The sequence below is a fragment of the Scomber scombrus genome, chromosome 17 (genome assembly GCF_963691925.1).
Source record: "Scomber scombrus chromosome 17, fScoSco1.1, whole genome shotgun sequence".
Taxonomy (NCBI): Eukaryota; Metazoa; Chordata; class Actinopteri; order Scombriformes; family Scombridae; genus Scomber; species Scomber scombrus.
In genome coordinates, this window is record NC_084986.1 from 22,184,749 (window position 1) to 22,205,391 (window position 20,643).

General features: G+C 39.8%; 1 protein-coding gene across 2 annotated transcripts in view; it reads left to right on the plus strand.

Moving 5' to 3' along the window:
* The window catches only part of map3k5 (mitogen-activated protein kinase kinase kinase 5), a 75,082-nt gene that overhangs the window by 26,631 nt on the left and 27,808 nt on the right, over positions 1-20,643 (plus strand). For both annotated transcript variants that reach the window (XM_062437226.1, XM_062437227.1), the window contains exons 4-13: positions 3,401-3,594; positions 5,167-5,335; positions 6,913-7,019; positions 12,463-12,633; positions 14,748-14,860; positions 16,291-16,450; positions 17,390-17,543; positions 17,674-17,781; positions 18,660-18,712; positions 20,521-20,616. In XM_062437226.1, the coding sequence (XP_062293210.1) occupies positions 3,401-3,594; positions 5,167-5,335; positions 6,913-7,019; positions 12,463-12,633; positions 14,748-14,860; positions 16,291-16,450; positions 17,390-17,543; positions 17,674-17,781; positions 18,660-18,712; positions 20,521-20,616 (1,325 nt within the window). The remainder of the gene's footprint in view (positions 1-3,400; positions 3,595-5,166; positions 5,336-6,912; positions 7,020-12,462; positions 12,634-14,747; positions 14,861-16,290; positions 16,451-17,389; positions 17,544-17,673; positions 17,782-18,659; positions 18,713-20,520; positions 20,617-20,643) is intronic.

The following is a 20,643-nucleotide window of genomic DNA, read 5'->3' on the forward strand; positions in this document are numbered from 1 at the left end:
CCGTAGCTAGCTAATTAAGCTAATGTTAGCTCTGTGAGTTGGTTGAAAACGTATAGGCCCTTAATGGTATGATACTAAAAGATCAACAGTATAAGGAAATATGCTCAGATGTGACTGTTAGCTTACACAGTTGTTTGTATGTTCAAGTTATGTTTTATTTTTAATGTTAAGAGAAAAGGTTTTAGGATGAGGATTAACTGGGTTGGGCAAACATTACGCCATTTGTGATAATGTTAGTTTCAAGTGGCTGCTAAAGTGTAAATGCCCCCAAATTTTAATAAAGAGCAGGCCAGAGCTGCTAGGTTGTCCCAGACTAAAAATGACCAGCCTGAAAGAAACATAGCAATATCCTTGGTATAATATCCTACATCGCACTGTGAGAGAGGTTCAAATATGGCAGTTTTCACAGTTTTGCGAACAAAGACAGCCTGGGGCAAAATTCTGACAGTGTCAGCAATTTTGGATAACCAGCTCACAATGTGACTGCTCAAGTTTATTAGATCCACGTCGTAGCTTACAATAAACTTATAAGACTACTGAAATAGCACTGCATGTAAGGTTAATATAGGTGGAAAGCTAGAAAGAGAAAAGCCATCACTTCTTTTTAGATACTGAGAACTGCTCTGTCTACAGTAACACCACTTTAACATGTGGAGAAATCCAAAGCTTGACCAGCCTGCAGTGCTTTCTTATGATTGCTAAACTGTGCTTAAACTGTTGAAGGAAGGAGCTTAATGAATACCCAGTTGCTCTTTAACTACCCTCTGTGCTACTGCAAATGTATTTAATTTGTCATCAGCTTAAAAAAACAACACTGCAAGTGCACATTTACTTGATTCTATTCTACTGCATGTGATGCTAATTGTCTTTTAAGTGCATTTAACAACCCAACATGATAGTGGAAATCCAGGTAATTAGCCTCTGTTGAGGTATATCCAATTACTGTAATTGCATCCACATTACCTCTCTCCTCTGTGTTGGTGTAAATTCACTCAGTGTAGCTACCCACTGCCTCTGTATCACAGCCCACAAGCACAAAATCTGTGAGCTTTAGGTCTGTGTGGAAGAGATCATGGGTGTTTATTAGTCACGACTGCTTCCTCTATGGGTTAATGACTGCTGGAACAGTTGTATAAATTAAATGCTAACATTGACTTGTGGTCAGCTCTGTGTGTGTGTGAGTGTGTGAGTGTGTGCGTGTGTGTGTGTGTGTGCGTGCGTGTGCATGTGTAGTCTGTGCGAAGGTGAGCGAGTAGGCATACAGCGCTAATACAAATCATGCTGTAACTGCAAATGGGCAGATGGACCTTGAGCTAGGCTAACAGAGCAGATGACTCACCGGCTGAATAACTGACTCATTCTCAGCCCCAATTCAACAGATTCCCGGTGAGCCGGTGCTTCACATGCATTTCGCTTGCAGCTCCAAAATGCATCACCTGTGAGCAAGTAGCGGAGGTTTGCTTCAGATGACCTGCAGCCACCTGTGACAACAGGTCTGTCATGTGATCCCCATGACAGTATGAATCACACACACACACAGAGGAGCTAAATATAGCATCAGGATTTTGCAACCTGTCTGGTTACACCTAACAGTAACAGGGGTCATGGGTTTATTTTTGAAAGGCACACACCGCCACTGCAGCAGCCGGTGATGTCATGAGCCACTGTTGCACAGGAGGAAGTAGTTATCTGCGGATGCCTTTCATTGCTTCAATGCCGCACCTTCCTTTCACTTCCTTTTTCTGTTGGTTATTGAGAGCAGCAGTGTGTTTTCCTCATAAGACTCTGCTGAAAAGCTGAAACCATGACAGAATATTAAAGCTGTCAGGATGCAGCTGGGTAGCAGCCCAACCGCCTTCAGATGCTCTCATGTTGGTTTCACTGCACGTCTGACATTCTGGGAATAGCTCTCCTTTGAAGGACTCAAACTGTTTCTTGAGGATATCAATAGTGGATTTCCTGCCTTTCTTTCTCTCTCTCTCTCTCCTTCTCTACTGTCTGTAAACACCACACGCACGTGTTTCCTCTTTAGTTTATTCAGCAGTGGCAGGCCACCACAGCAGGAGCATCACGACCGCTGCTGGAGAATAATGTGAAGTTAAAACAAATACAGATACAGAGCATAGAAATCTACCTCCAGACAAAACACAGATGTGAAGAATTAGAGCTAAGTAAATAAAGAAAAGCAATGTTTTAGTGCCACGACTGCTGTTGAAACAGAAACGCACGTAAAAACAAATTACTCCTGAATGCCACAGCTGCAGCAAATAACTCTGCACCAGGTGAGCGGCAAGGCTTCTGTTTCTGCTGGAGCTGCTTTTTCATGAGCACCAGGCTGCGTGAATAAGTGGAATGTGTAAGTGCATCGCTGTAAGTGTTGTTGCGGATGTAAGAAAGCAGCTCCTAATGGAGTCTATCACCACTGATGCACATATTTCCTCCCAGCTGTTGCTTGTTTAGACCAGTTGAGTGAACACAAAGCTGCAAACTCTATTGTCTGTGTAGACACAGATCAGAGCCGATGCCTCATGTATATTACCTGAAACTGTCTCAAACAGGGGAAACAGCTCAGACTTCCTCCAGGCAGTCTGCTTCCTCCTTCAGTTTACAATGTAATGTTTTACTGTACAGTGTCTATGAAGTGAGCTGTAAAGAATTGAAGTTGCATCATTTAGATTATTTTAACAGAAGGTGGGCTTAACAAGAGGTTTGTATGTACCATATGAAAGAGTATTTGGTTATTAAAGGATGTAGCTGGTAACAAATCTCATGTGCAGTGTCAAACCAACAATGAATTGCACATTTCAAGTATTGTGTATGTGTATCAAAAGCCTGATATGTCTTATCCCTCTGCGCCATAGACCTTCATTGTTATCCATAAACTATTGAAAACACATTAGTGAGCCACACTGTTGCACTGGATGTTCCTTCATCGCAAAGATTACAGTGATGTTAGTTTGGCTAGAAATGGCTTCGAAAACAAATAACAGCAGTCACGTCTTCAGTCTCCGGAGAGAAGTTCTTTGCAAAGCAGCGGCATCTGTGCATGTGCAGGAATGCTGGTCTGTGTTTCATTGCTTGTTTTATGATAAGTAAACTCTCTCGCTAAGCTCTCCTAAAAACATGATTGCTGTTATTAGTCTTTGGAGCCGTTTCTAAACAAACCAAAATCTTTGTGGCAAAGTCACATGTCACTCAATGCAACAGTGTGACTCACTGGTGTGTTTTTAATAGTTTTTGTACAAAAACAAAGTTCAACAGCACAGAGAAGTAAGATATATCAGGCTTTGAATACACACATCCTTTAAGACAAACTACAACTTTGATAGAGCTGCTTCTAAATAACTTCATGAATATAGTTCATGATAGTTATTTTTGACTGTGTCTCTTCTGCCAACAGACATGCTCAGCCAACTACACCTTCATCCCGTACATGGTGACACCACACAACAAGGTGTACTCCTGCGAGAGCAGCCTGATGAAGGGCCTGACCGAGCTGATGCAGCCCAGCTTCGAGATGCTCCTGGGGCCCATCTGCATGCCCCTGCTGGACCGCTTCATTCAGGTGCTCAAAGTGTCACAGGCCAACTCCCAGTAAGTATAGTTCTTCTTCTCTGTTGGATGTTTTAATGTCACCTCAGAGATTATAAAAGTCTCAATTGGATCTGTTCACCATTGAGACCAGTGAGGTTCAAGTTCATGTTTACTGTCATCTGTGTAGGAACCACAGGAATCTATACAATGAAAGAGGAACTTCCAGTATAATACCATATAAGAAAAATTATAATAATACATTCTGCATTTGAGATTAATAGTCATGAGGATAAGGAAGGTAATTACCCTAAAATCTTCATCACCTTAAATTTTCAGGTAACTACTGAAAGAAACACAAGTTGTTTAAATGCAAACTGTGTCAGAGATAAATTCATAAAAAATAAATTAGGTCTTCTTTCTGTGAAGCAAAATTTGGGCCGCATTGTGGCTTATTTTCATCAGAACAGGCCTTTTTTTTTTACCCCACGCTTCCTGTTTTTTTACATGCTTTAATTATTTTTTATATAGTGCATGCCTGAACTTTGACTAGCGTGGGTCTACTTTTTTATTTTATTTTTTAAACGACAACAAAACAATCATCTACACCGCCTCAGTAATATTTTAGGCTCTGCTGCCAGCGGGTGAAGCAACAGCCAGTTAGTGACTCAGGTTTTTTACAGGCAGAGAAGGAAAAAAAAACGTGCAGTTTGTTGAAGCGTTTGTCTCCATGAAGTTAAAACCAGTGAACACAGCAGAGAGGTGTCAGCTCAGCCTTCCTTTGTACAGGAACGCATACTGTACATTGTGTGAAGGGGCATGACTGCTATTTATAATAGCTATATATAATAACCTGCCAAGTATTCTGCCTTGACAGCATTGACATCACCACTTTCCTAGACAGTCTGACCTGGCTTTCTAATACTCGTGCTATCAACTAACAGTGTTCATTCTCAAATAACTATTTCTTTACACTGATATGTGTCTGCTAATGGGCTGACACCAGCTTTATAAATAAGAATAATACATTAGTCGGTGTCAATATTGCCAAATCCAGGTTGATATGAACACTAAAGGGGACATATTATACACATAGACAGGGCACTCTCCGATGCATACCTTACTCAATTAGAAAAGAAGTTAAAAAAGGCAATATTATAACAATGGGAAAGAGAGAAACAACATTTTGTGTTTTTTAAGAATGCCAAAGAGCCGAGAATATTCACAGTTGTTTTTTTTCTAAAGAAATCTGTTTTCAGTTCATTAATGGTCTTGATTTCACTGTTTCCTCTATAACCAACAAGCCAAGCTTGAGTAAATTGGTCCTATTTACCTCCATCAATACTTCACTGCAATATTGAAACATTTATCAAATGATTCAAATGAAAAAGACAAAAATTAGTCAGAAGTGAAGTAAGGAAATGAATTAAAACTCCAGTCATGTTAGAATTTCCCCTCAAGGAGAAGCTAAACTACCAAAACAATGCAGTTGGTGTTGATTAGTTTTTTTCTAATAGAAAGATTATACAGTATTTAAATGACTTTAAATAAGGGCAATTGAGGTAGATGATATATTACTTTATCATTAAGATGATGCAAATTTATGTTTTTTCTCGTGTTTTTCTCCTCTCACAGTCAGTATTTTCGTGAGACGATCCTGAATGAGATCCGTAAAGCTCGGGAGTTGTACACCGGCATGGAGCTGGCCGCCGAGCTGAGCCGAATCCAACATCGGCTGGACAACGTGGAGTGCCTTTCGGTCGACATCGTCATCAACCTGCTGCTGACGTACAGGGATATCCAGGTATCTATCGCCAAATTAACTTCGCCGCCTTTGCATAATTAAACCATTGTGGGGACAATTGTTTGCCGCTGGTTAAGATGGCCGTGATAACATTGATGATTCCTGTTGTTTTAATGAACAGTGCTACACATGCTGGAAGTGGTTTCTAATGACTTACACCAGAAACAAGAGTTTAGATCCAGTTATGTTCTTGTTCTGTGTCATAAAGAAATTTCACTTCGTACTTTAAACCAGTCTCGTAGTGTTCCTGCCGCCACAGAGACAGCACGTCCTCTTAATCTGATGCTTCCTCCTGGTTATTTGCAAATAGATAAGGTTGGATGGAGATATGGAGAATTTAAGATCAAAAGGTGGCAGGTACAAACCCTGACAAAGAGAAGAAAACATATCTGCACATGTAGTGAATAAAGAAACTTTGGAATGAAGCAGTGGAGCCACAACTAACAATTATGTTCATCATTGACTAATGTGTGATTATTTTCTAGATTAAGCCGAAAAAGTGCCCATCACAATTTTTCCAGAGGATTTTCAATTAATAATAATCTAAACCTGAGAAAATGAGAAACATTAGAGAAGCTGGAAACAGTGAATGTTTTGAATGTAATTAATTACTGAATTACTGATAAAAATATTTCCAGATTCATTTTCTCTCCATCAACTAATAAATTAATTTAGTTAGTTTCAGCTCAATTTCAAGTAGAATTTCATTCTCACAGAAATATCCATGATATAACCTAAAAAAAAAAAATCAAAAATCTATGTATTTGAAAAGAATAGCTCAGCTGTTTTCCGTCTGCACAATTAAATAAATGATTCTCAACTCAAGCTTCAAACTGTATAATGAGCCCAGTTTTACACCTTAAGATCATAAGTCTTTACAAAGAGACTGCAAGAACGTTCAGCTTGCCATCCTAAAAAGTTTCTAGGATAAATTGTGAGGGTGCAATCAGACATTCAACAAACCACTGATTCCCTCAAGTTCAAACAGACATCTTAGCGCATATGATCTGTGTGTGTGTGTGTGTGCACTGATGTCCCTGACCTTTGCAGAGGAAGCTACTGTACAACTTAGAGAGAGGTCACTGCCTCATCATAAATCTGTCGTCCCTTTGAAAGTGCTGTTTACTCAGACAGGGGCCATCGCAGACCGCCCGTAGAGAGCTCTAGGCGAAGCTTTTGGTCCACTCGTCTTAAATGTGCCTCTCCCTCTCTTTACGTGCTCCAGTTTCTGCATTGTGATGTCACTCACCGTCCAGATCCTCCCACTCACCATAGGGTTAGGGTTGTGAATCATTCATGAGGACAACAAGCATTGAGGACAGGCTGAATTATTCAGCATGCTTTAGGTATAGTGCAGGAGCAACAAAAACGTGATGAAGGGGACACTTCAATTATTGAAGTGCTTTTGGTGTTAAGCAAACAGTTGAATCAGAATGAATACAAGGACGTGGGAAACTCGGACTACTTTGATGAGTTGGAGTTTGTCTTTGGAGGACGTTGAGGAGATAATAGTCCCACAATGCTTAGCAGTGATCATGAGTGCAGCAGCAGCTCACGTGTGTGATCTTGTCATCTAGGATTACGAGTCCGTCGTGAAGCTGGTGGAGACTCTGGAGAAGCTTCCGACCTTTGACCCCGTGGCTCATCCGCATGTGAAGTTCCACTACGCCTTTGCACTGAATCGGTAAGATGGAGAGCCAGACCAGCACGCATGAAACAGTAACACATCATACACAAAGCTGATACAACGTGCACATACTGTATTATTAGAATTATTTTATATCTCAAATATCAATAACATCTCAAATAAAGCTCCAGCCAGTAGGTCAAACCAGTGTTCAAAATCACTTCACAAGTTATATTAAACTGCAAGTAACCATAGAAGCAATACATCCGCTTGATGCTGTTCTATCAAATAATAACTCATCCTGAAACTGTGAGATAAACTGATTACAAAGCCTACGTTTGCACGTTTCAGTACGTGGATAACAGCACACGTTTTAAGATTTCATACTGTTGCACTCAGTTGTTCACATGAAAAGTGACAGAAATAGTTGAATCAAGAATGAAAAAAACAGCTACAGAGAGAGGTTCAAAACCAGTTCTCTGTTCAACCCACCCTCTGTCACAAAGGTGTAGGTTTCTGAAGCTTGACAGGCAGTTCAGATTAAACCTTCTTGCCCCTTAGAAGAGACATTATCACTTTTATCATTATCATTTTTTCATCAGCGTCAAACGTTCCCTGTGGAGTTTTCTATTAAACGAAACAGAAAGCGTTTATCTGCTCAACACATTGTGTGCATCTTTGAGGTCAAATAAACAGCATTTCCTGCCTCTTAAAACATCTGCAATGCTTTTTTTTTTATTGTGCCTTTTTTACGTCAATGTTTGCATGGTAGCGATCTTATTCTAACTTACATTGTTGGTGTATTACTACATCGGTTGGTGCATTACTGCCACCAGTTATCAATTAGTGGAACAACGTGAACTCTTGTCCTCGTGCATGTGCATGATACAAACAGAGAGCAATCCATTCTTGAATTGAATTGGAATAAGATGGAGAAAGTCCAGCAAAAATACACTTTCTCCATCTTATCCCCATTATTTTCTGTCATGAGGACACTTTGTATACATAAAATTGTATTATTATACGAGATTAGATCCTGGTCTGGGGTTTGTGTTATTGGGTATTGTAGTTTTATGATACAGTAGCTAAAAGTTTGTTGGGTTGTTGTTTTTGGTCTGAAAATGGACTGAAAATGGAGTGTACTTACTATATTTGTTATAATGATATAACTCTAGCTATACTATATATATATATAATTTATAATTTATTCCTAATGTTAGGAAATCATATATAGGAAAACATTTTTGATATTTCATTTTTGTAAGCATCATTTACTCCTCATATCAGCCTTATATAAGGTGCTGCAGAGATTTTTTTTTTTAAAGGATTTTGTTAATAACAAGGGTGGGAAAATGTTCTTTAACTGCAATTAAATTATGAAGTAAAAAACACAGAATTTATAGTTGCAAGCAGCAGTGTGTTCAATCTCTACCCTCCTAAATAACAGCAGCGATAATATTAGCAGCTTTCGTGTCTGCTCAGGAAAAACACAGATGTAAAACACAGGAGGTTTTGACTGCCTGTTTCTCCCCAGCTGCTTTGCTTGTAAACTTCCTGTGGTTTTGGTGGTGCGACAGCCTCAAACAGCAATAAAAAGCGTGCTGTTCTTTAATTTGGCAGCGATTGTAGAATGTTGCTGCCGGGTGCCAAGATGCCCGTGTGTTCACTGTCACCGACTGGCCCATTACCAGTATGTGATATTGTGTTTTGTGAGCTGGAGGCGGCGCGCTGTGACATTTTTGTGAGACATTTTTCGTGCTGGAAAGTGTTAATGACTGAAGACACTCTCTCCATCGTTTATGCTCAGACTCAATCCTCCTCAGGTTTGGAGCAGCACCTCGTGATTACAGACAGACACCTGCAGGAGGTTTCTTTATGCCCCTCACTCCTGACCATTTCAACTGCAGCTGGATGAGTCACTGTAATTACTAGAGCTGTTACATGTGATGGTTACGTGACGGACACATTGTCATCTGCGGTGTAACTGTGTTATCTTTTTTTCTCTCATGGTGCATGAGGCGAAAGATAATTTGGACACAGTAGATCTTCCGTTTTGTGTCCCACTGATTTTAACACAATGGGTTTGTTGCTGGTTTTTATTACATATTACATTATTTTAACCCAAATTAAAGCAATTTTCTGATTGGATTGGATGTTATATACTGTAAGATTACTCAAAGTGGTTTTTATTTCTGAGATTTTGTCCTACTTTCCAGTTTATTCTGTGGTAGATATCCACATGAATATTTCTGGGTGTAGTGGGTTTATGAATTAGTCAGGTGTTTGATACACTACATTAGACTACAGCTTCATTTACACCTGGTATTAACGTATCTTTATCTTTATCATTATCTGGATAATGACATCTAATCTACAGGTCTTTGCATTAAACCTACTATATTTACTCATTATCTCAATTGTGCCCACATTATGATCAGCTCTCAATATGCAAATTAGGTAGGCGGGTCTGGTAGACTTGTCAACAAACACCGTGGTCATGGGAGGCGATTGTTGTCAATCTTCCAGGCTGAAGTGTGTGTCGACTAATTGGTTTTAAGCCTCATGTTTGCAGCAGGGGCAGCATCAGGCATGTGAGTGCTGCTCAAAGGGGAGGGGGGGAGCCTGTTGCGCCAGACTCACAGCAGGTAGTCTGACAGGAGCGATGGAACAGTCTCCTCCACCCAAACGCCCATCAACACTCTCAAAGAGAAAAAAAGAGAGACACGCAAGGAGAGAGCGGGGGTCTCGTCTCCCGGAGCGCTCTTCCCCTCTGGACGGTCTCCATGGTGATATCTGTCAGCTTGTATCTTTTATTTAACCTTCTCTCCTCGGAGACGACGTTGTGTTTATCGGGATTATTATTTTTTCATGACTGGCACACATTGTGCCTGCGTGGGAATTAACTTTGGAGGTTTACAGCAGTCATTTCTCTCTGAGGTCTGTGTCATGACACGTTCAGGAACAAGAGGAACGAAGCCTGATCGACGTTTCATACTCCAAAGAACAAATATTCCCACTGTGGAGTTTATGTTGGGGGTAGATTTTTTAGAGCTCTTTGTTGATTTTTAACACCACATATTTGTGTGCTTGTGTAAGGATGTTTTTCAGTTACTTTCAACATATCACACTCATAGCTTTTATGTCCTTCCTGATCACATTATTACATAATCACATTAAATGATGCACCTAATATTATATAAATCCAGATAATAAATTCAGTCATACATCATGATATTGTAGATATGTATTTCTTTTCTCAGTATATAACTAATTTGGTACGTTTTAAAGGATATGGCTCCATTTTTCTCTATTTCTCTCACTGTCTACAAATCTCATGTGCAGAGCCAAACCATGAGATTTTCTGCACATGAGTGCTAAAATCCCTCCACCACCAAGAGTTTTTGCACTGCAGGAGGGCGTCTGAGGCTGCCCAAGCACACAAACAAATAAGTGTTAAGCCAACCGTCCTCTCGGCTTTCTGGTCGCTTCCAAGTTGCACAAAGCCCGATGCACATAGCTGCAGGTCTAGCCGTTCATTTTTCTGAATAAAAAGCAGAAGCCTGAAGCGCATCACTTCAGGACACTGAGCAAACAGAAAAAGGAAATCTGAAAGCTTTCATCGACAGACATTTATGTAACTCAACCAATTAACAGCTGAAGTTACAGCCCTTCTTCGCCATTTGTTGTTTGTTAAATGGATTATTCATTACAGAGCCTCATTCATGTCCTCCCGTGTTAGTTAGGATTGTTCCTTCACTACCTGAATGATCTACTGTAGTGTAGTTGGAGGCTCACGGCGCTAAATAAATGTAACAATTCTTCTAATGAACTCGGTAACCTCAGAAATTGAAGATGGAGTCTTAATAGCCTCCTCTGTGCCAGGTATCACTGTCCCTTAACAATGGCTGTGCAGCTGTTACCTAGCAACGCAAACAATCCAACACACATAGTTTAATGCTCGAACACATACTCCACACTCACGCACACCCCTGCTCGAACCACTCTGTTCCCAACACTAACACATATGTAAGTAATTATTTTATATGTGTTGTATTTTTGATTTTTTTTTTTTTACTGGCAGCATTTGAACGTATTTGCTTCAGGCGTAAAAACAACACTGATTACTTGAGAAATGTATTATGTCTCTGTCCCAGCGACAGGCAAGGCCAGAGGATTAATGTTTTCAGGTTGTCTGTCTGTCCGTCACTTTCTCATGAACTCAATATCTCAGGAGAGAGTTTCATCAAATTTTGGCACAAACTTGTACTTGGACTCAAGGATGAGCTGGTTAGAATTTGGTGGACAAAGGTCAAAGGTCACTGTGACCTCACAAAACACGTGTTTGGTTATAACTCTTATAACTATAAGAATTCATAAACTAATTATGACAGTTTCACACAAATATATAATAGGATGACACTGTGAAGTGTAGACCTTTTACATCCAAAAGGTCAAAAGTCAACTCCATTGTTACATATTTTTGTACCTTACATATTTTATGTATTTGTGTATTTTATGTATTTTAAGTATGATTTTATGGAGTTAGGGGTAATCTGTCTATTGTATGCCTATTATTGGTGAGCCAAAGACAATGTTCCACCATGGTGGACAATAAAGTTCTATTCTATTCTATAATATTGTTCAGCAAAAACTATTTTCTGGCCATTATTCAACAGCATAACTCAGGAAGTAAAGAGGAGATTGTGACCATATTACACATGTGGTCAGATAATGAATTGAAATGTAACACTCATGAAAATAACACTCCACAATCCACTTCTACTGTTAAGATGTTAGAAGACAATTTGAACTTGTTTTCACTCGCAGCCCCCCGCTCGCTAGCATAGCAACATTAAAGCTACAAAGAACCTAGAATGCAACACTCTCTTTAGGAGCTGTTGTTATTGAGAGTTGTACGCTCATTCAAAAAGAATCTCTGGAGCGCCTTGGTGGCTGAGTGGTTAAAGCCACATAAAGGCAGCGTCCCTGGTTTTGCTGCAGGTCATTTCTCTCTCTCTCTGTCTGTTTCCTATCAGCCTCTGTGCCACATACTGTCTAATAAAGGCAAAATAAATCTTTTTTTTTTTAAAAAGAAAAAAAGAATCTCTGATGTTGTAAATGCGTAATTGCATAATAATACCGCATTACATAATACAGTCATTTTAATACTTCTCATAATGCAACTCCACAGCATATTTTCAGCTCTTTCCAGAGCCACTGAAGATTATCATCCATTAAGTTATGTATCTACAACAGACCAAGTTGTAGATTAAATAGACTTTGACATGTAAAATTGGTGGAGTGCCCCTTTAATATTAAGCTTGTCATAGTCACAAATACCCGAGACAGTTCCTCCTGTGAATAGTAGATGAAAAGAAATCTATAGAGGGAGAATTCTCACTCAAGTTTAAAATGATTAGCATTAGAGTTGAACTCCTTCCTGACTGACTGTGCTTTGCTTTGTCTGTGTGTGTTTTTGTGCATGTGTGTGTGAGTTTAGGAGGAACCTGCCGGGCGACAGACAGAAGGCCCTGGACATCATGCTGCCCCTGGTGGAGGGCAATGAGCAGGTGGCCTCGGACATCTACTGCCTGGTGGGACGGATCTATAAGGACATGTTCCTGGAGTCTCACTTCACCGACACGCAGAGCAGAGACAGCGGCACACAATGGTAAGAGAGCCTGGGCCTCTCCAGACGCTGAGTCATATGATCTAATATATAAATATTGTTAGATTACATAGTTTGAAGGGCAAGATGCATGATAGATGGCTTTAAAGTGACTCACTGGAGAATTAAAAGATTACCATAAATGGCGCCTTGAATAAACCATTAAAACTTCATCCTGTCAAGTCTGTAAATGACAGCTCGGTACATCAGTCATCTCGGCTCACACCTGAAAGCAGAGGTTTTAACAAATGCAATGATTAAAATAACATAGTCACGGTAAAAGCTTCTGATGGAAAATGCTAATGGAAGTCTTAACAGGATGAATTCATGGCTCATTTTTGTTCTTTGTGTGAGCAATACAAGCTGCAGGTGGTGAAATGAAGAAAGAAGTGGTACGGTAATCATTTCAGACCCTTTACTGCCAGTCAAAGCTTTTGATTACATTGCAACGTCTCACTTCGCCCTTTTCCAAGAAGCTCAATCTTTTTACTCCTTAAGTGGTGCCTTTCCAAATTTATGCAAAATCGGCACATAGGGTTGGGAAACGTTTTTCTTGGTAATGAACCACTCCTTAATGCTACCTTCAATGCACTTTTAGGAAGATTGTAAAGGGAAGAACAGGCTGATTAGACAATATTTCTGTTCCATACTTTAATCTAAACCGCTCTGTTGTAATTATTCTTTGTAAATCTGTTTATTGGTCTTTCAACATAACAATTCAAAAGAAAAACATAATAGTACAAAGAGAGAGGAAGATACAGGGATGACAGTACAACAGAAAAAAAAGAGGAGGGAGTCACAGTTACACATGGGTCTGTGACAAATATGGGTTGGCAAGATGAGCAATATAAAAAAATATGTTTTAAAAGCAGCATCGGGCTTCTTAATGTGTCATTTTTGTATTTATGTTGGTTTTATGTCATTTGAAATGACATTTGCACCGTTTCTTTTTTACCAAAAGTAAGACTTAATGCTCCTGAAAATGTCAAAAGGGTGTAATGATAAACATTAAATACACCAACAGCGTATTTAAGTGCACTTAAAAAAATTATTACTTTGGAGTATTTCTACATTTAAATTTAAATGTGTTTTGTCAGTATTGAGAAGATTAATCCTAAAAACAGCCATTTCTTCTAAATATGTTTTGACAAGTTACGTAAAATGTGCTACAGAACATAGCGTCACATTTATTTTTGCTATATATAATCTGATTTTTCTTTTAAAAAACACTGATTACACCAATTGGACATCGGGTCGCATCCGTATACAGTATACAGTGTTTCGACAAGTGATTTAAAAGATATCTCTGATTCTGCATTTATTGCAGTCTGGCCTTTTTTCTGTTTTAGGAAACTGCTCACAGGATAATTACATCAATCATTGTCTCAGCATGTTTCCAACAGAATGACTTACTAGACAGCAAGCTTGAGTTCAGTCCAGATCTAAACTTTGAGAGAGCTGCTGAGAAACCTGCAGGAGCTCCGTGATGCTAATGAGTCAGCATGGAGTGAGAAGCATGTGTGGGGCTCCTAGCACCTCGTGGAGTCCAGGTCTTGAAAAATTAAGCAATTGAGGCAATTCTGAAGGCAGACTGAGGAAGTTTTAACTCTTCTCCATCTCCGTATGACTGTCATGTGAGCATGTAAAGTCTACCAGTAGCTGGCGGAAGTCGACCAAATGACAGAGCAATAATAATAATAACACGAGGCTGTTAATCGCCGTCCTGTGGAAATTGCTTTTTAAGATCTCACCCATGTTGATTGAATATGCTCCTTCAATAATCAAGCTCCATCTGGCTGTTATTTTCAGTTCCATGTCTAAACTTGGCAGGAGGTTCCTAATAATATTCACACTCCTTCCCTCAGCAGAACAGATTACTCATTAAATAAATAACATTTCTTGTTTTGTGAGGGTGCTCACGGTTGCAGTTTGCCGTTCCGTGGCCCCAACTCAATATGGCTGTAATTGTTTTTTTTCCCTAACTCGTCGTATCTCAGGAAGCCAGGGGAGACCCATGAATCCATCGGTTTTCTCGAAGATGCTGGGGGATTTGGAGTAACAGTGACGCATTTCTTGCATGAAAAGTGTTTATTAGTCTTTTTTTATTCTCCTCTCAGGTTTAAAAAGGGGTTTGAGTCAGAGCCAACACTACACTCCGGTATCAACTACGCCGTTCTTCTCCTGGCAGCCGGACACCAGTTTGACACGTCTTTCGAGCTTCGCAAAGTTGGTGAGTTGGTGGATGCTAGACTGTCACAATAACTACATTATCGACTTATCGTACAATAAAGTCATTATCAACATCACCATGTCTATATGTCGACTTATCGTATGATATATGGGCGTGACCCTGATCATTTTTAACCTCAATATTGCCACACCATTAGCAGCTAAGAGGCTATTCATGTCACATTGGCTAAGCAAGTAGTTGTCTCCATTCCTCACTATGCACTGTCCCACCCCCATCCCCCTACATTATTATGCTATTATATTATCATTATATCAGTGATATGAAATTATCTCCAAATAACAATAATATCGTTTATCGCAATTATTTCTGAGACAATATATCGTCCAACAAAAGTAGCTATCGTGACAGGCCTGTTACTTTGACCTGAATATGCTGCTTTTCATTTGAGTCTGTGGCACCTGGTGACTAACCAGTGACTCAGCTCCGTCCTTCATGATCAGTCATATCCATCTAGGTCACAAATTGGACCACATTACAGAAAGGAAGCTTGTATTTAATGACTTGAAACCCATCAACAATAAAAGAGTGATGTGTAATTCCAGAAGAGTCACTCGTACACCATTTCGGATCGCCCTCACCTTTTATCATTAAAGCTGGCAGCTTCCAAACAGCACCACACAGCAGACAGACAAGGGTAACTGCTAGCTAGTGAACACAGTGGCGCATTTAGCTAAAGAGACAGATGTTTGTGTTGGTGGGGACTAAAAACAGAGCTAAAAGCAGAGTCAATATTGGTCTTACTTTATATCAGGTTACAGGAAACGTAGCTACAAATGAATGCTATTGTTGCTGCATGTGTGCAGGATGTGTAAATAGGCAAATGTTCACTATATCAATTTCATAGTGATATTACGTCAGTGTTTACAATTTGATGTGCTGCCCCAAAAGTGACCAAAAAAATGGAGGTTTAATAAAGAATAAATCTGTTTATTTCCTCCTTTTTCATAACCAAGCATGCAGTTAAGCTTTTTGTTCCCAATCGTCTGCTTTTGCCCTGAAATCCGAGGCTCAGAGGAGCTTAGGAATGTGGGAAACAGAGCAGGCAGTTCTCGGAATCTACTTGCAGTTCCCTAAATTAGCCCCACCTTCGGTCCCTCTAGACCTTTCTCACCACCACGCTTATCCCCACGACTCCCACCTGCCTCTCAAAAAGGGCTGGTGGTGCCTGCAGGAGAATGTGTAGCAGCAGCGGCCAAGAACATTATCACCATTACCTTGCATGTCTTAAAGAATATAGCTGTAACTAAATTACGGTTTATGTGTTGTGGTATATCGGCGTAGACTCAAAGAACGCAATGTCGTCTGCATAAAATCCTTCTGGCAATAACCCAAAGAGAATCATGACAAGACAAAAAATCGTCCTCCTGTTGTGTGAAATACCTCACCGTCGGTCTCGTTGTTTGTTCCAGGGGTGAAGCTGAGCAGCCTGCTGGGTAAAAAAGGCAGCCTGGACAAGCTGCAGAGCTACTGGGATGTGGGCTTCTTCCTGGGCGCGAGCATCTTGGCCTGCGACAACACCAGGGTCATCCAGGCCTCGGAGAAACTCTTCAAACTCAAAGCCCCCATCTGGTGAGAACACGGATAAACTGTTCTCGGATTATCATGCCGAAAAAAAAAAACAACAACCCACATTTAGACCACATCCATCTCCAACTGCGCCTGCGTCAACGAGCTCTGAAGTGTGCTCTGCTTTCCCTTGAAACCACAGTGGCCATCTGTGGCCATTGTGCAAGCATTTGGTGTATTTCGCTTGGAGAACAGAAAATATCACAAGCAGCTCCTTTTTGCTCATTTGAACAGCACCTCTCTCTTTACACAGATTGAATGGATTTACCGGTGTTTAAAAATGGGTTACAATGGAAAGTGAAAGAAAAATGCTTTTCCTCAACAGGACACAACTAGAAACTTGCTGAATGTTGCAAAATTTCTACCATATTTTTGCCCCAAACCATTCCTAACAAAACCAAAACTTTCACTTATATATTTGTGATGGCAAAGGTTGTCGGACCAGTTTAAACCAGTTTAAACGTAAAAAAAAAAGATCTTCTAATCCGTGCCATTCTCACATAATCATTTCATGGTGGAAGGACAAAGTCTTAATTGCCTGCAAGACATAGTTGCAGAGTTTATATTCATTCCACAAGATTTTATGAGCCTGCTTCAGATGTGCAGCATGTGGAGGCGTACAGTAAACTATCTGCAGTTCGTATTTGCAATGCATGAGACCATGCTGTTCTTTATTTGTGTTAGTCCTGTCAAAACTTTTTAAGTTTCCATTAATGCCACAAAGACAAATGTTAACCCGGCATGGAAACACCATCTTAGGGTATTACTTGTTTTTTCTCATCTTTCATGATCTATGCTCACATGTTTAAAACAATATGATACACAACTGCACAGGTCATTATCTGCCTTGTCACTCAGCCATTTAGTGAAATAAAGATTTGGGTTCTTCGCAATGGGTAAATGGTTGTTTTTTTATATCTTTGTCTATTTGTTTGACTTCAGGTATCTGCGCTCTCTGGTGGAGACCATCCTGATCTACCAGCACTTCAAGAAGCCCGGCATGGAGCAGCCAGCACCCAAACAGGAGCTTGTGGACTTCTGGATGGACTTTCTGGTGGAGGCAACGAAAAAGGACGTCTCCTCAGTGCGATTCCCTGTAAGTTAACCTAAGTTAACAGGCTCAACACAAAATGTGGGCATTGCAGGAAAAACATCATGCATGCTCAGCAAACTAAAAACTGGCTAAACCGAAGTTGAAGCAAATTATAACACATCTCCTTCCCAAGGTGCTGATATTGGAGCCCACTAAAGTGTACCAGCCTTCATATTTGTCCATAAACAAAGACGTGGATGACAACACAGTGTCTATCTGGCACGTCGCCTCTGATGACAAGGTGGGTGTCTGATGCAGTTAGAGAACATAATATACAATATAATATACAATATACACATTAAAAACCTGTATGTGTTCCAAGTACAGAAAATGATTGGATTAATGCTTCAATCTCACACTTTTATGAACTGTGCATAAAGTGAATGCTGCCTCTATGATAGCATTTTAGCATACAACTCTTTGAGTGTAAGATATTTGCAAAATATTAATAAAATCTGATATTAATGAATGAAAAGCATAGATTTGGTGGATGTTGGGAGACCATTAATGGCAGTGAATAATTTCACCACAGCGACAAAAAAATGCTTTTTTTTCGATTGTCTGGCAGGTATCTTTTAAAATCATGTACTGATGCACCTCAAATATAGTTTTTAGAGGTTACATACGGTTCTGAATCAGCACTCAGCTTTTAATGGCTGCATGTTACCATAGCAACAATACTGATGCTTTATGTTCGGTAAATGGTTAGACCCAACATGCTCACTGCGATCGCTAAAAGAAGAAGTTGTAAAATTGTTGATGTGATCTTTAGTTAGATCCTTTCATGAATTCTGTGCCTCTGCATTATTGATTATTTGCTCATGCTTTTGTACATTATTGCTTACCTACACAGGATATAAAGAGCTGTGGTTTGCTGGCCAGAGACTGATACAAGTGAACCTGCTATATCAGCTCCTAGTTCTTTCATTTCCTGTAGCTAATAAAATTAAAAACCACTAATGACTTTTTATTACTGTAAAATCAATAAGCATAGTTTGGATAATGTTACCAATGTTTTAATGCTGCTATCAGTCAACATGTTTTATCCCACAGGGGACACATTGATGTATCATCTCCCACAAGCTGTAATGATGTTATTTGTTGTGATCTGTCCTGCAGAACAAGGGGATCCATGAGTGGAACTTCAGTGCCACGTCTGTACGAGGTGTCAGGTCAGTGGCAGCTGTCTTTTACTTGACGCCCTCATATTACAGCTGAGTGATGTGACAGTGACCTCACACCTCCAGAGGGTGATTGGTTTAAATTTAATAGCGGAGTCGGTGGACTGGGGGACAAACAAACAAAAAAACTGTAAAAGTTACAGTTAACTTAACAAATGTGCTCAATCATTTCTGCCATCAAGACAGAAAGAAGATGAAATTAGATATTCCTTATTAGTCCCATGATGGGGAAATTTACATTATTGCAACAGCAAAGTGGATAGTAAAAATAGAACGAGTATCAATTAAAAAGAAGAAAGAACAAAAGCAATAAAAAAACAATAGTATTAAAAAAAAAAACAGTAAAAAAAAGTCATGTTTGCAAGTTTTCCACCAGTCTATAAGACTAGTATCAATGATTAAGATTATAAGATTACATAAAATGATGTCATTTTCATTGATTTAGTATTAGTATTCATAACAAGTGGAAAAGCAGAACACACATAACTCTGAATTTATTTGAACAGATGATGCTCAACTTTTCAGCCTCTTTCGGGATGCATTTGCATTCCCTAATATTTTGGCCCCCCTTCATGTATGTGGGTTAATGGTTGGACAAAATATTATGCACTTTAGTTCAACATCACCATCCACTATGCCCTCTATAATAAACATAAAGAATTATCACCTTACTGACAATGTCAACAAAAAGCTTCATAAAAGTATAATTTATAGCAGAGCTGTTGTATTGGATTGCATTAGATTGCACAGGTGTTCCTAATGAAGTGCTTGGCAAGTGAATGAATTGCATGCAAGTGTGCAATTTAATGAGCATTTTATCTAAAAGTATATTTGAATTTAAAAGAAAAAAAAAATCCAAATAAGTTAATAAGTGATAAGCAAAAAACAGTGGGCAAGAATGTGATTTTCAGATTTCAGAATTTGTTCTACAAGATATAAAAATATGCCAGAAATAATAAATACAATATGTAACACATGGAAAACAAAAAGAGATACGTGGATGTACTGCTAACTGTAAATGTAAAGGATGTATTGCATTGTGTGTGCAGGTGTATCCAGGCGTGCACAAACCCACTGCAAAAAGCCTTTTATTCAATGCATAGGCTACAATGCACAGATGTAAGTAACATCGCAGCACAGGCAGATTTTCGACGTGCATGTTACTACCATTCCAAATCTCTTAGCTCCTAACTGTGCCAGAGTGCTCCATTAATACCACAGACAGCTTCTATGATGTCTTGCTCTGAGCCTCCTCTTCCACGGCCCTCAGAGGAATTCAGTGTCAGCTCGGAGAAGTGGAGGGCTGCGCTCACATGTTGCTAGGGAACGACTCATTCTGTGTGCCCACTCAGCCTGCAGACAGACAGCGGGACACAATAGCAGCGCTGCGAGCAACAATACGACCACACATACGGGTTGCTCGCTTGTCTGGTTCGGCCGAGGCTCCGGCCTTGGCACACCGGTCAAGAACTGGACGAGCATCCCGGCACATGAAAGTTCGCATTCAATGGTTGAATTGAAGCTTCACATCTTTTTCAAATTCCACGTTTTCTGTTATTCTGAACATTGCTACTGCAGCTCGTACTACACAATGTATATATTGCATTTGGCAGATCTGCTGGGGATTATGTTTTGATGGAGTGGTGAGGCACATGTAGTGACAAGCAGTCTTTCATTTCAAACCAGAGATGTGATGGTTGATCTTATGAGTCCAGTGAAAGGCTTCATTCATTCTGTGCGTCACATTTGCTCTCATGGGATTGCTGTCGTGCGTCTAACCGTGGCCCGTCTCTCCTCAGCATCTCCAAGTTTGACGAGCGAAGTGCATTCCTGTACGTCCTTCACAATGCAGAGGACTTCCAGATCTACTTCTGTACAGAGATGCACTGTAAAAGGTCTGTTCTCCATCTCTCACTGTTGGT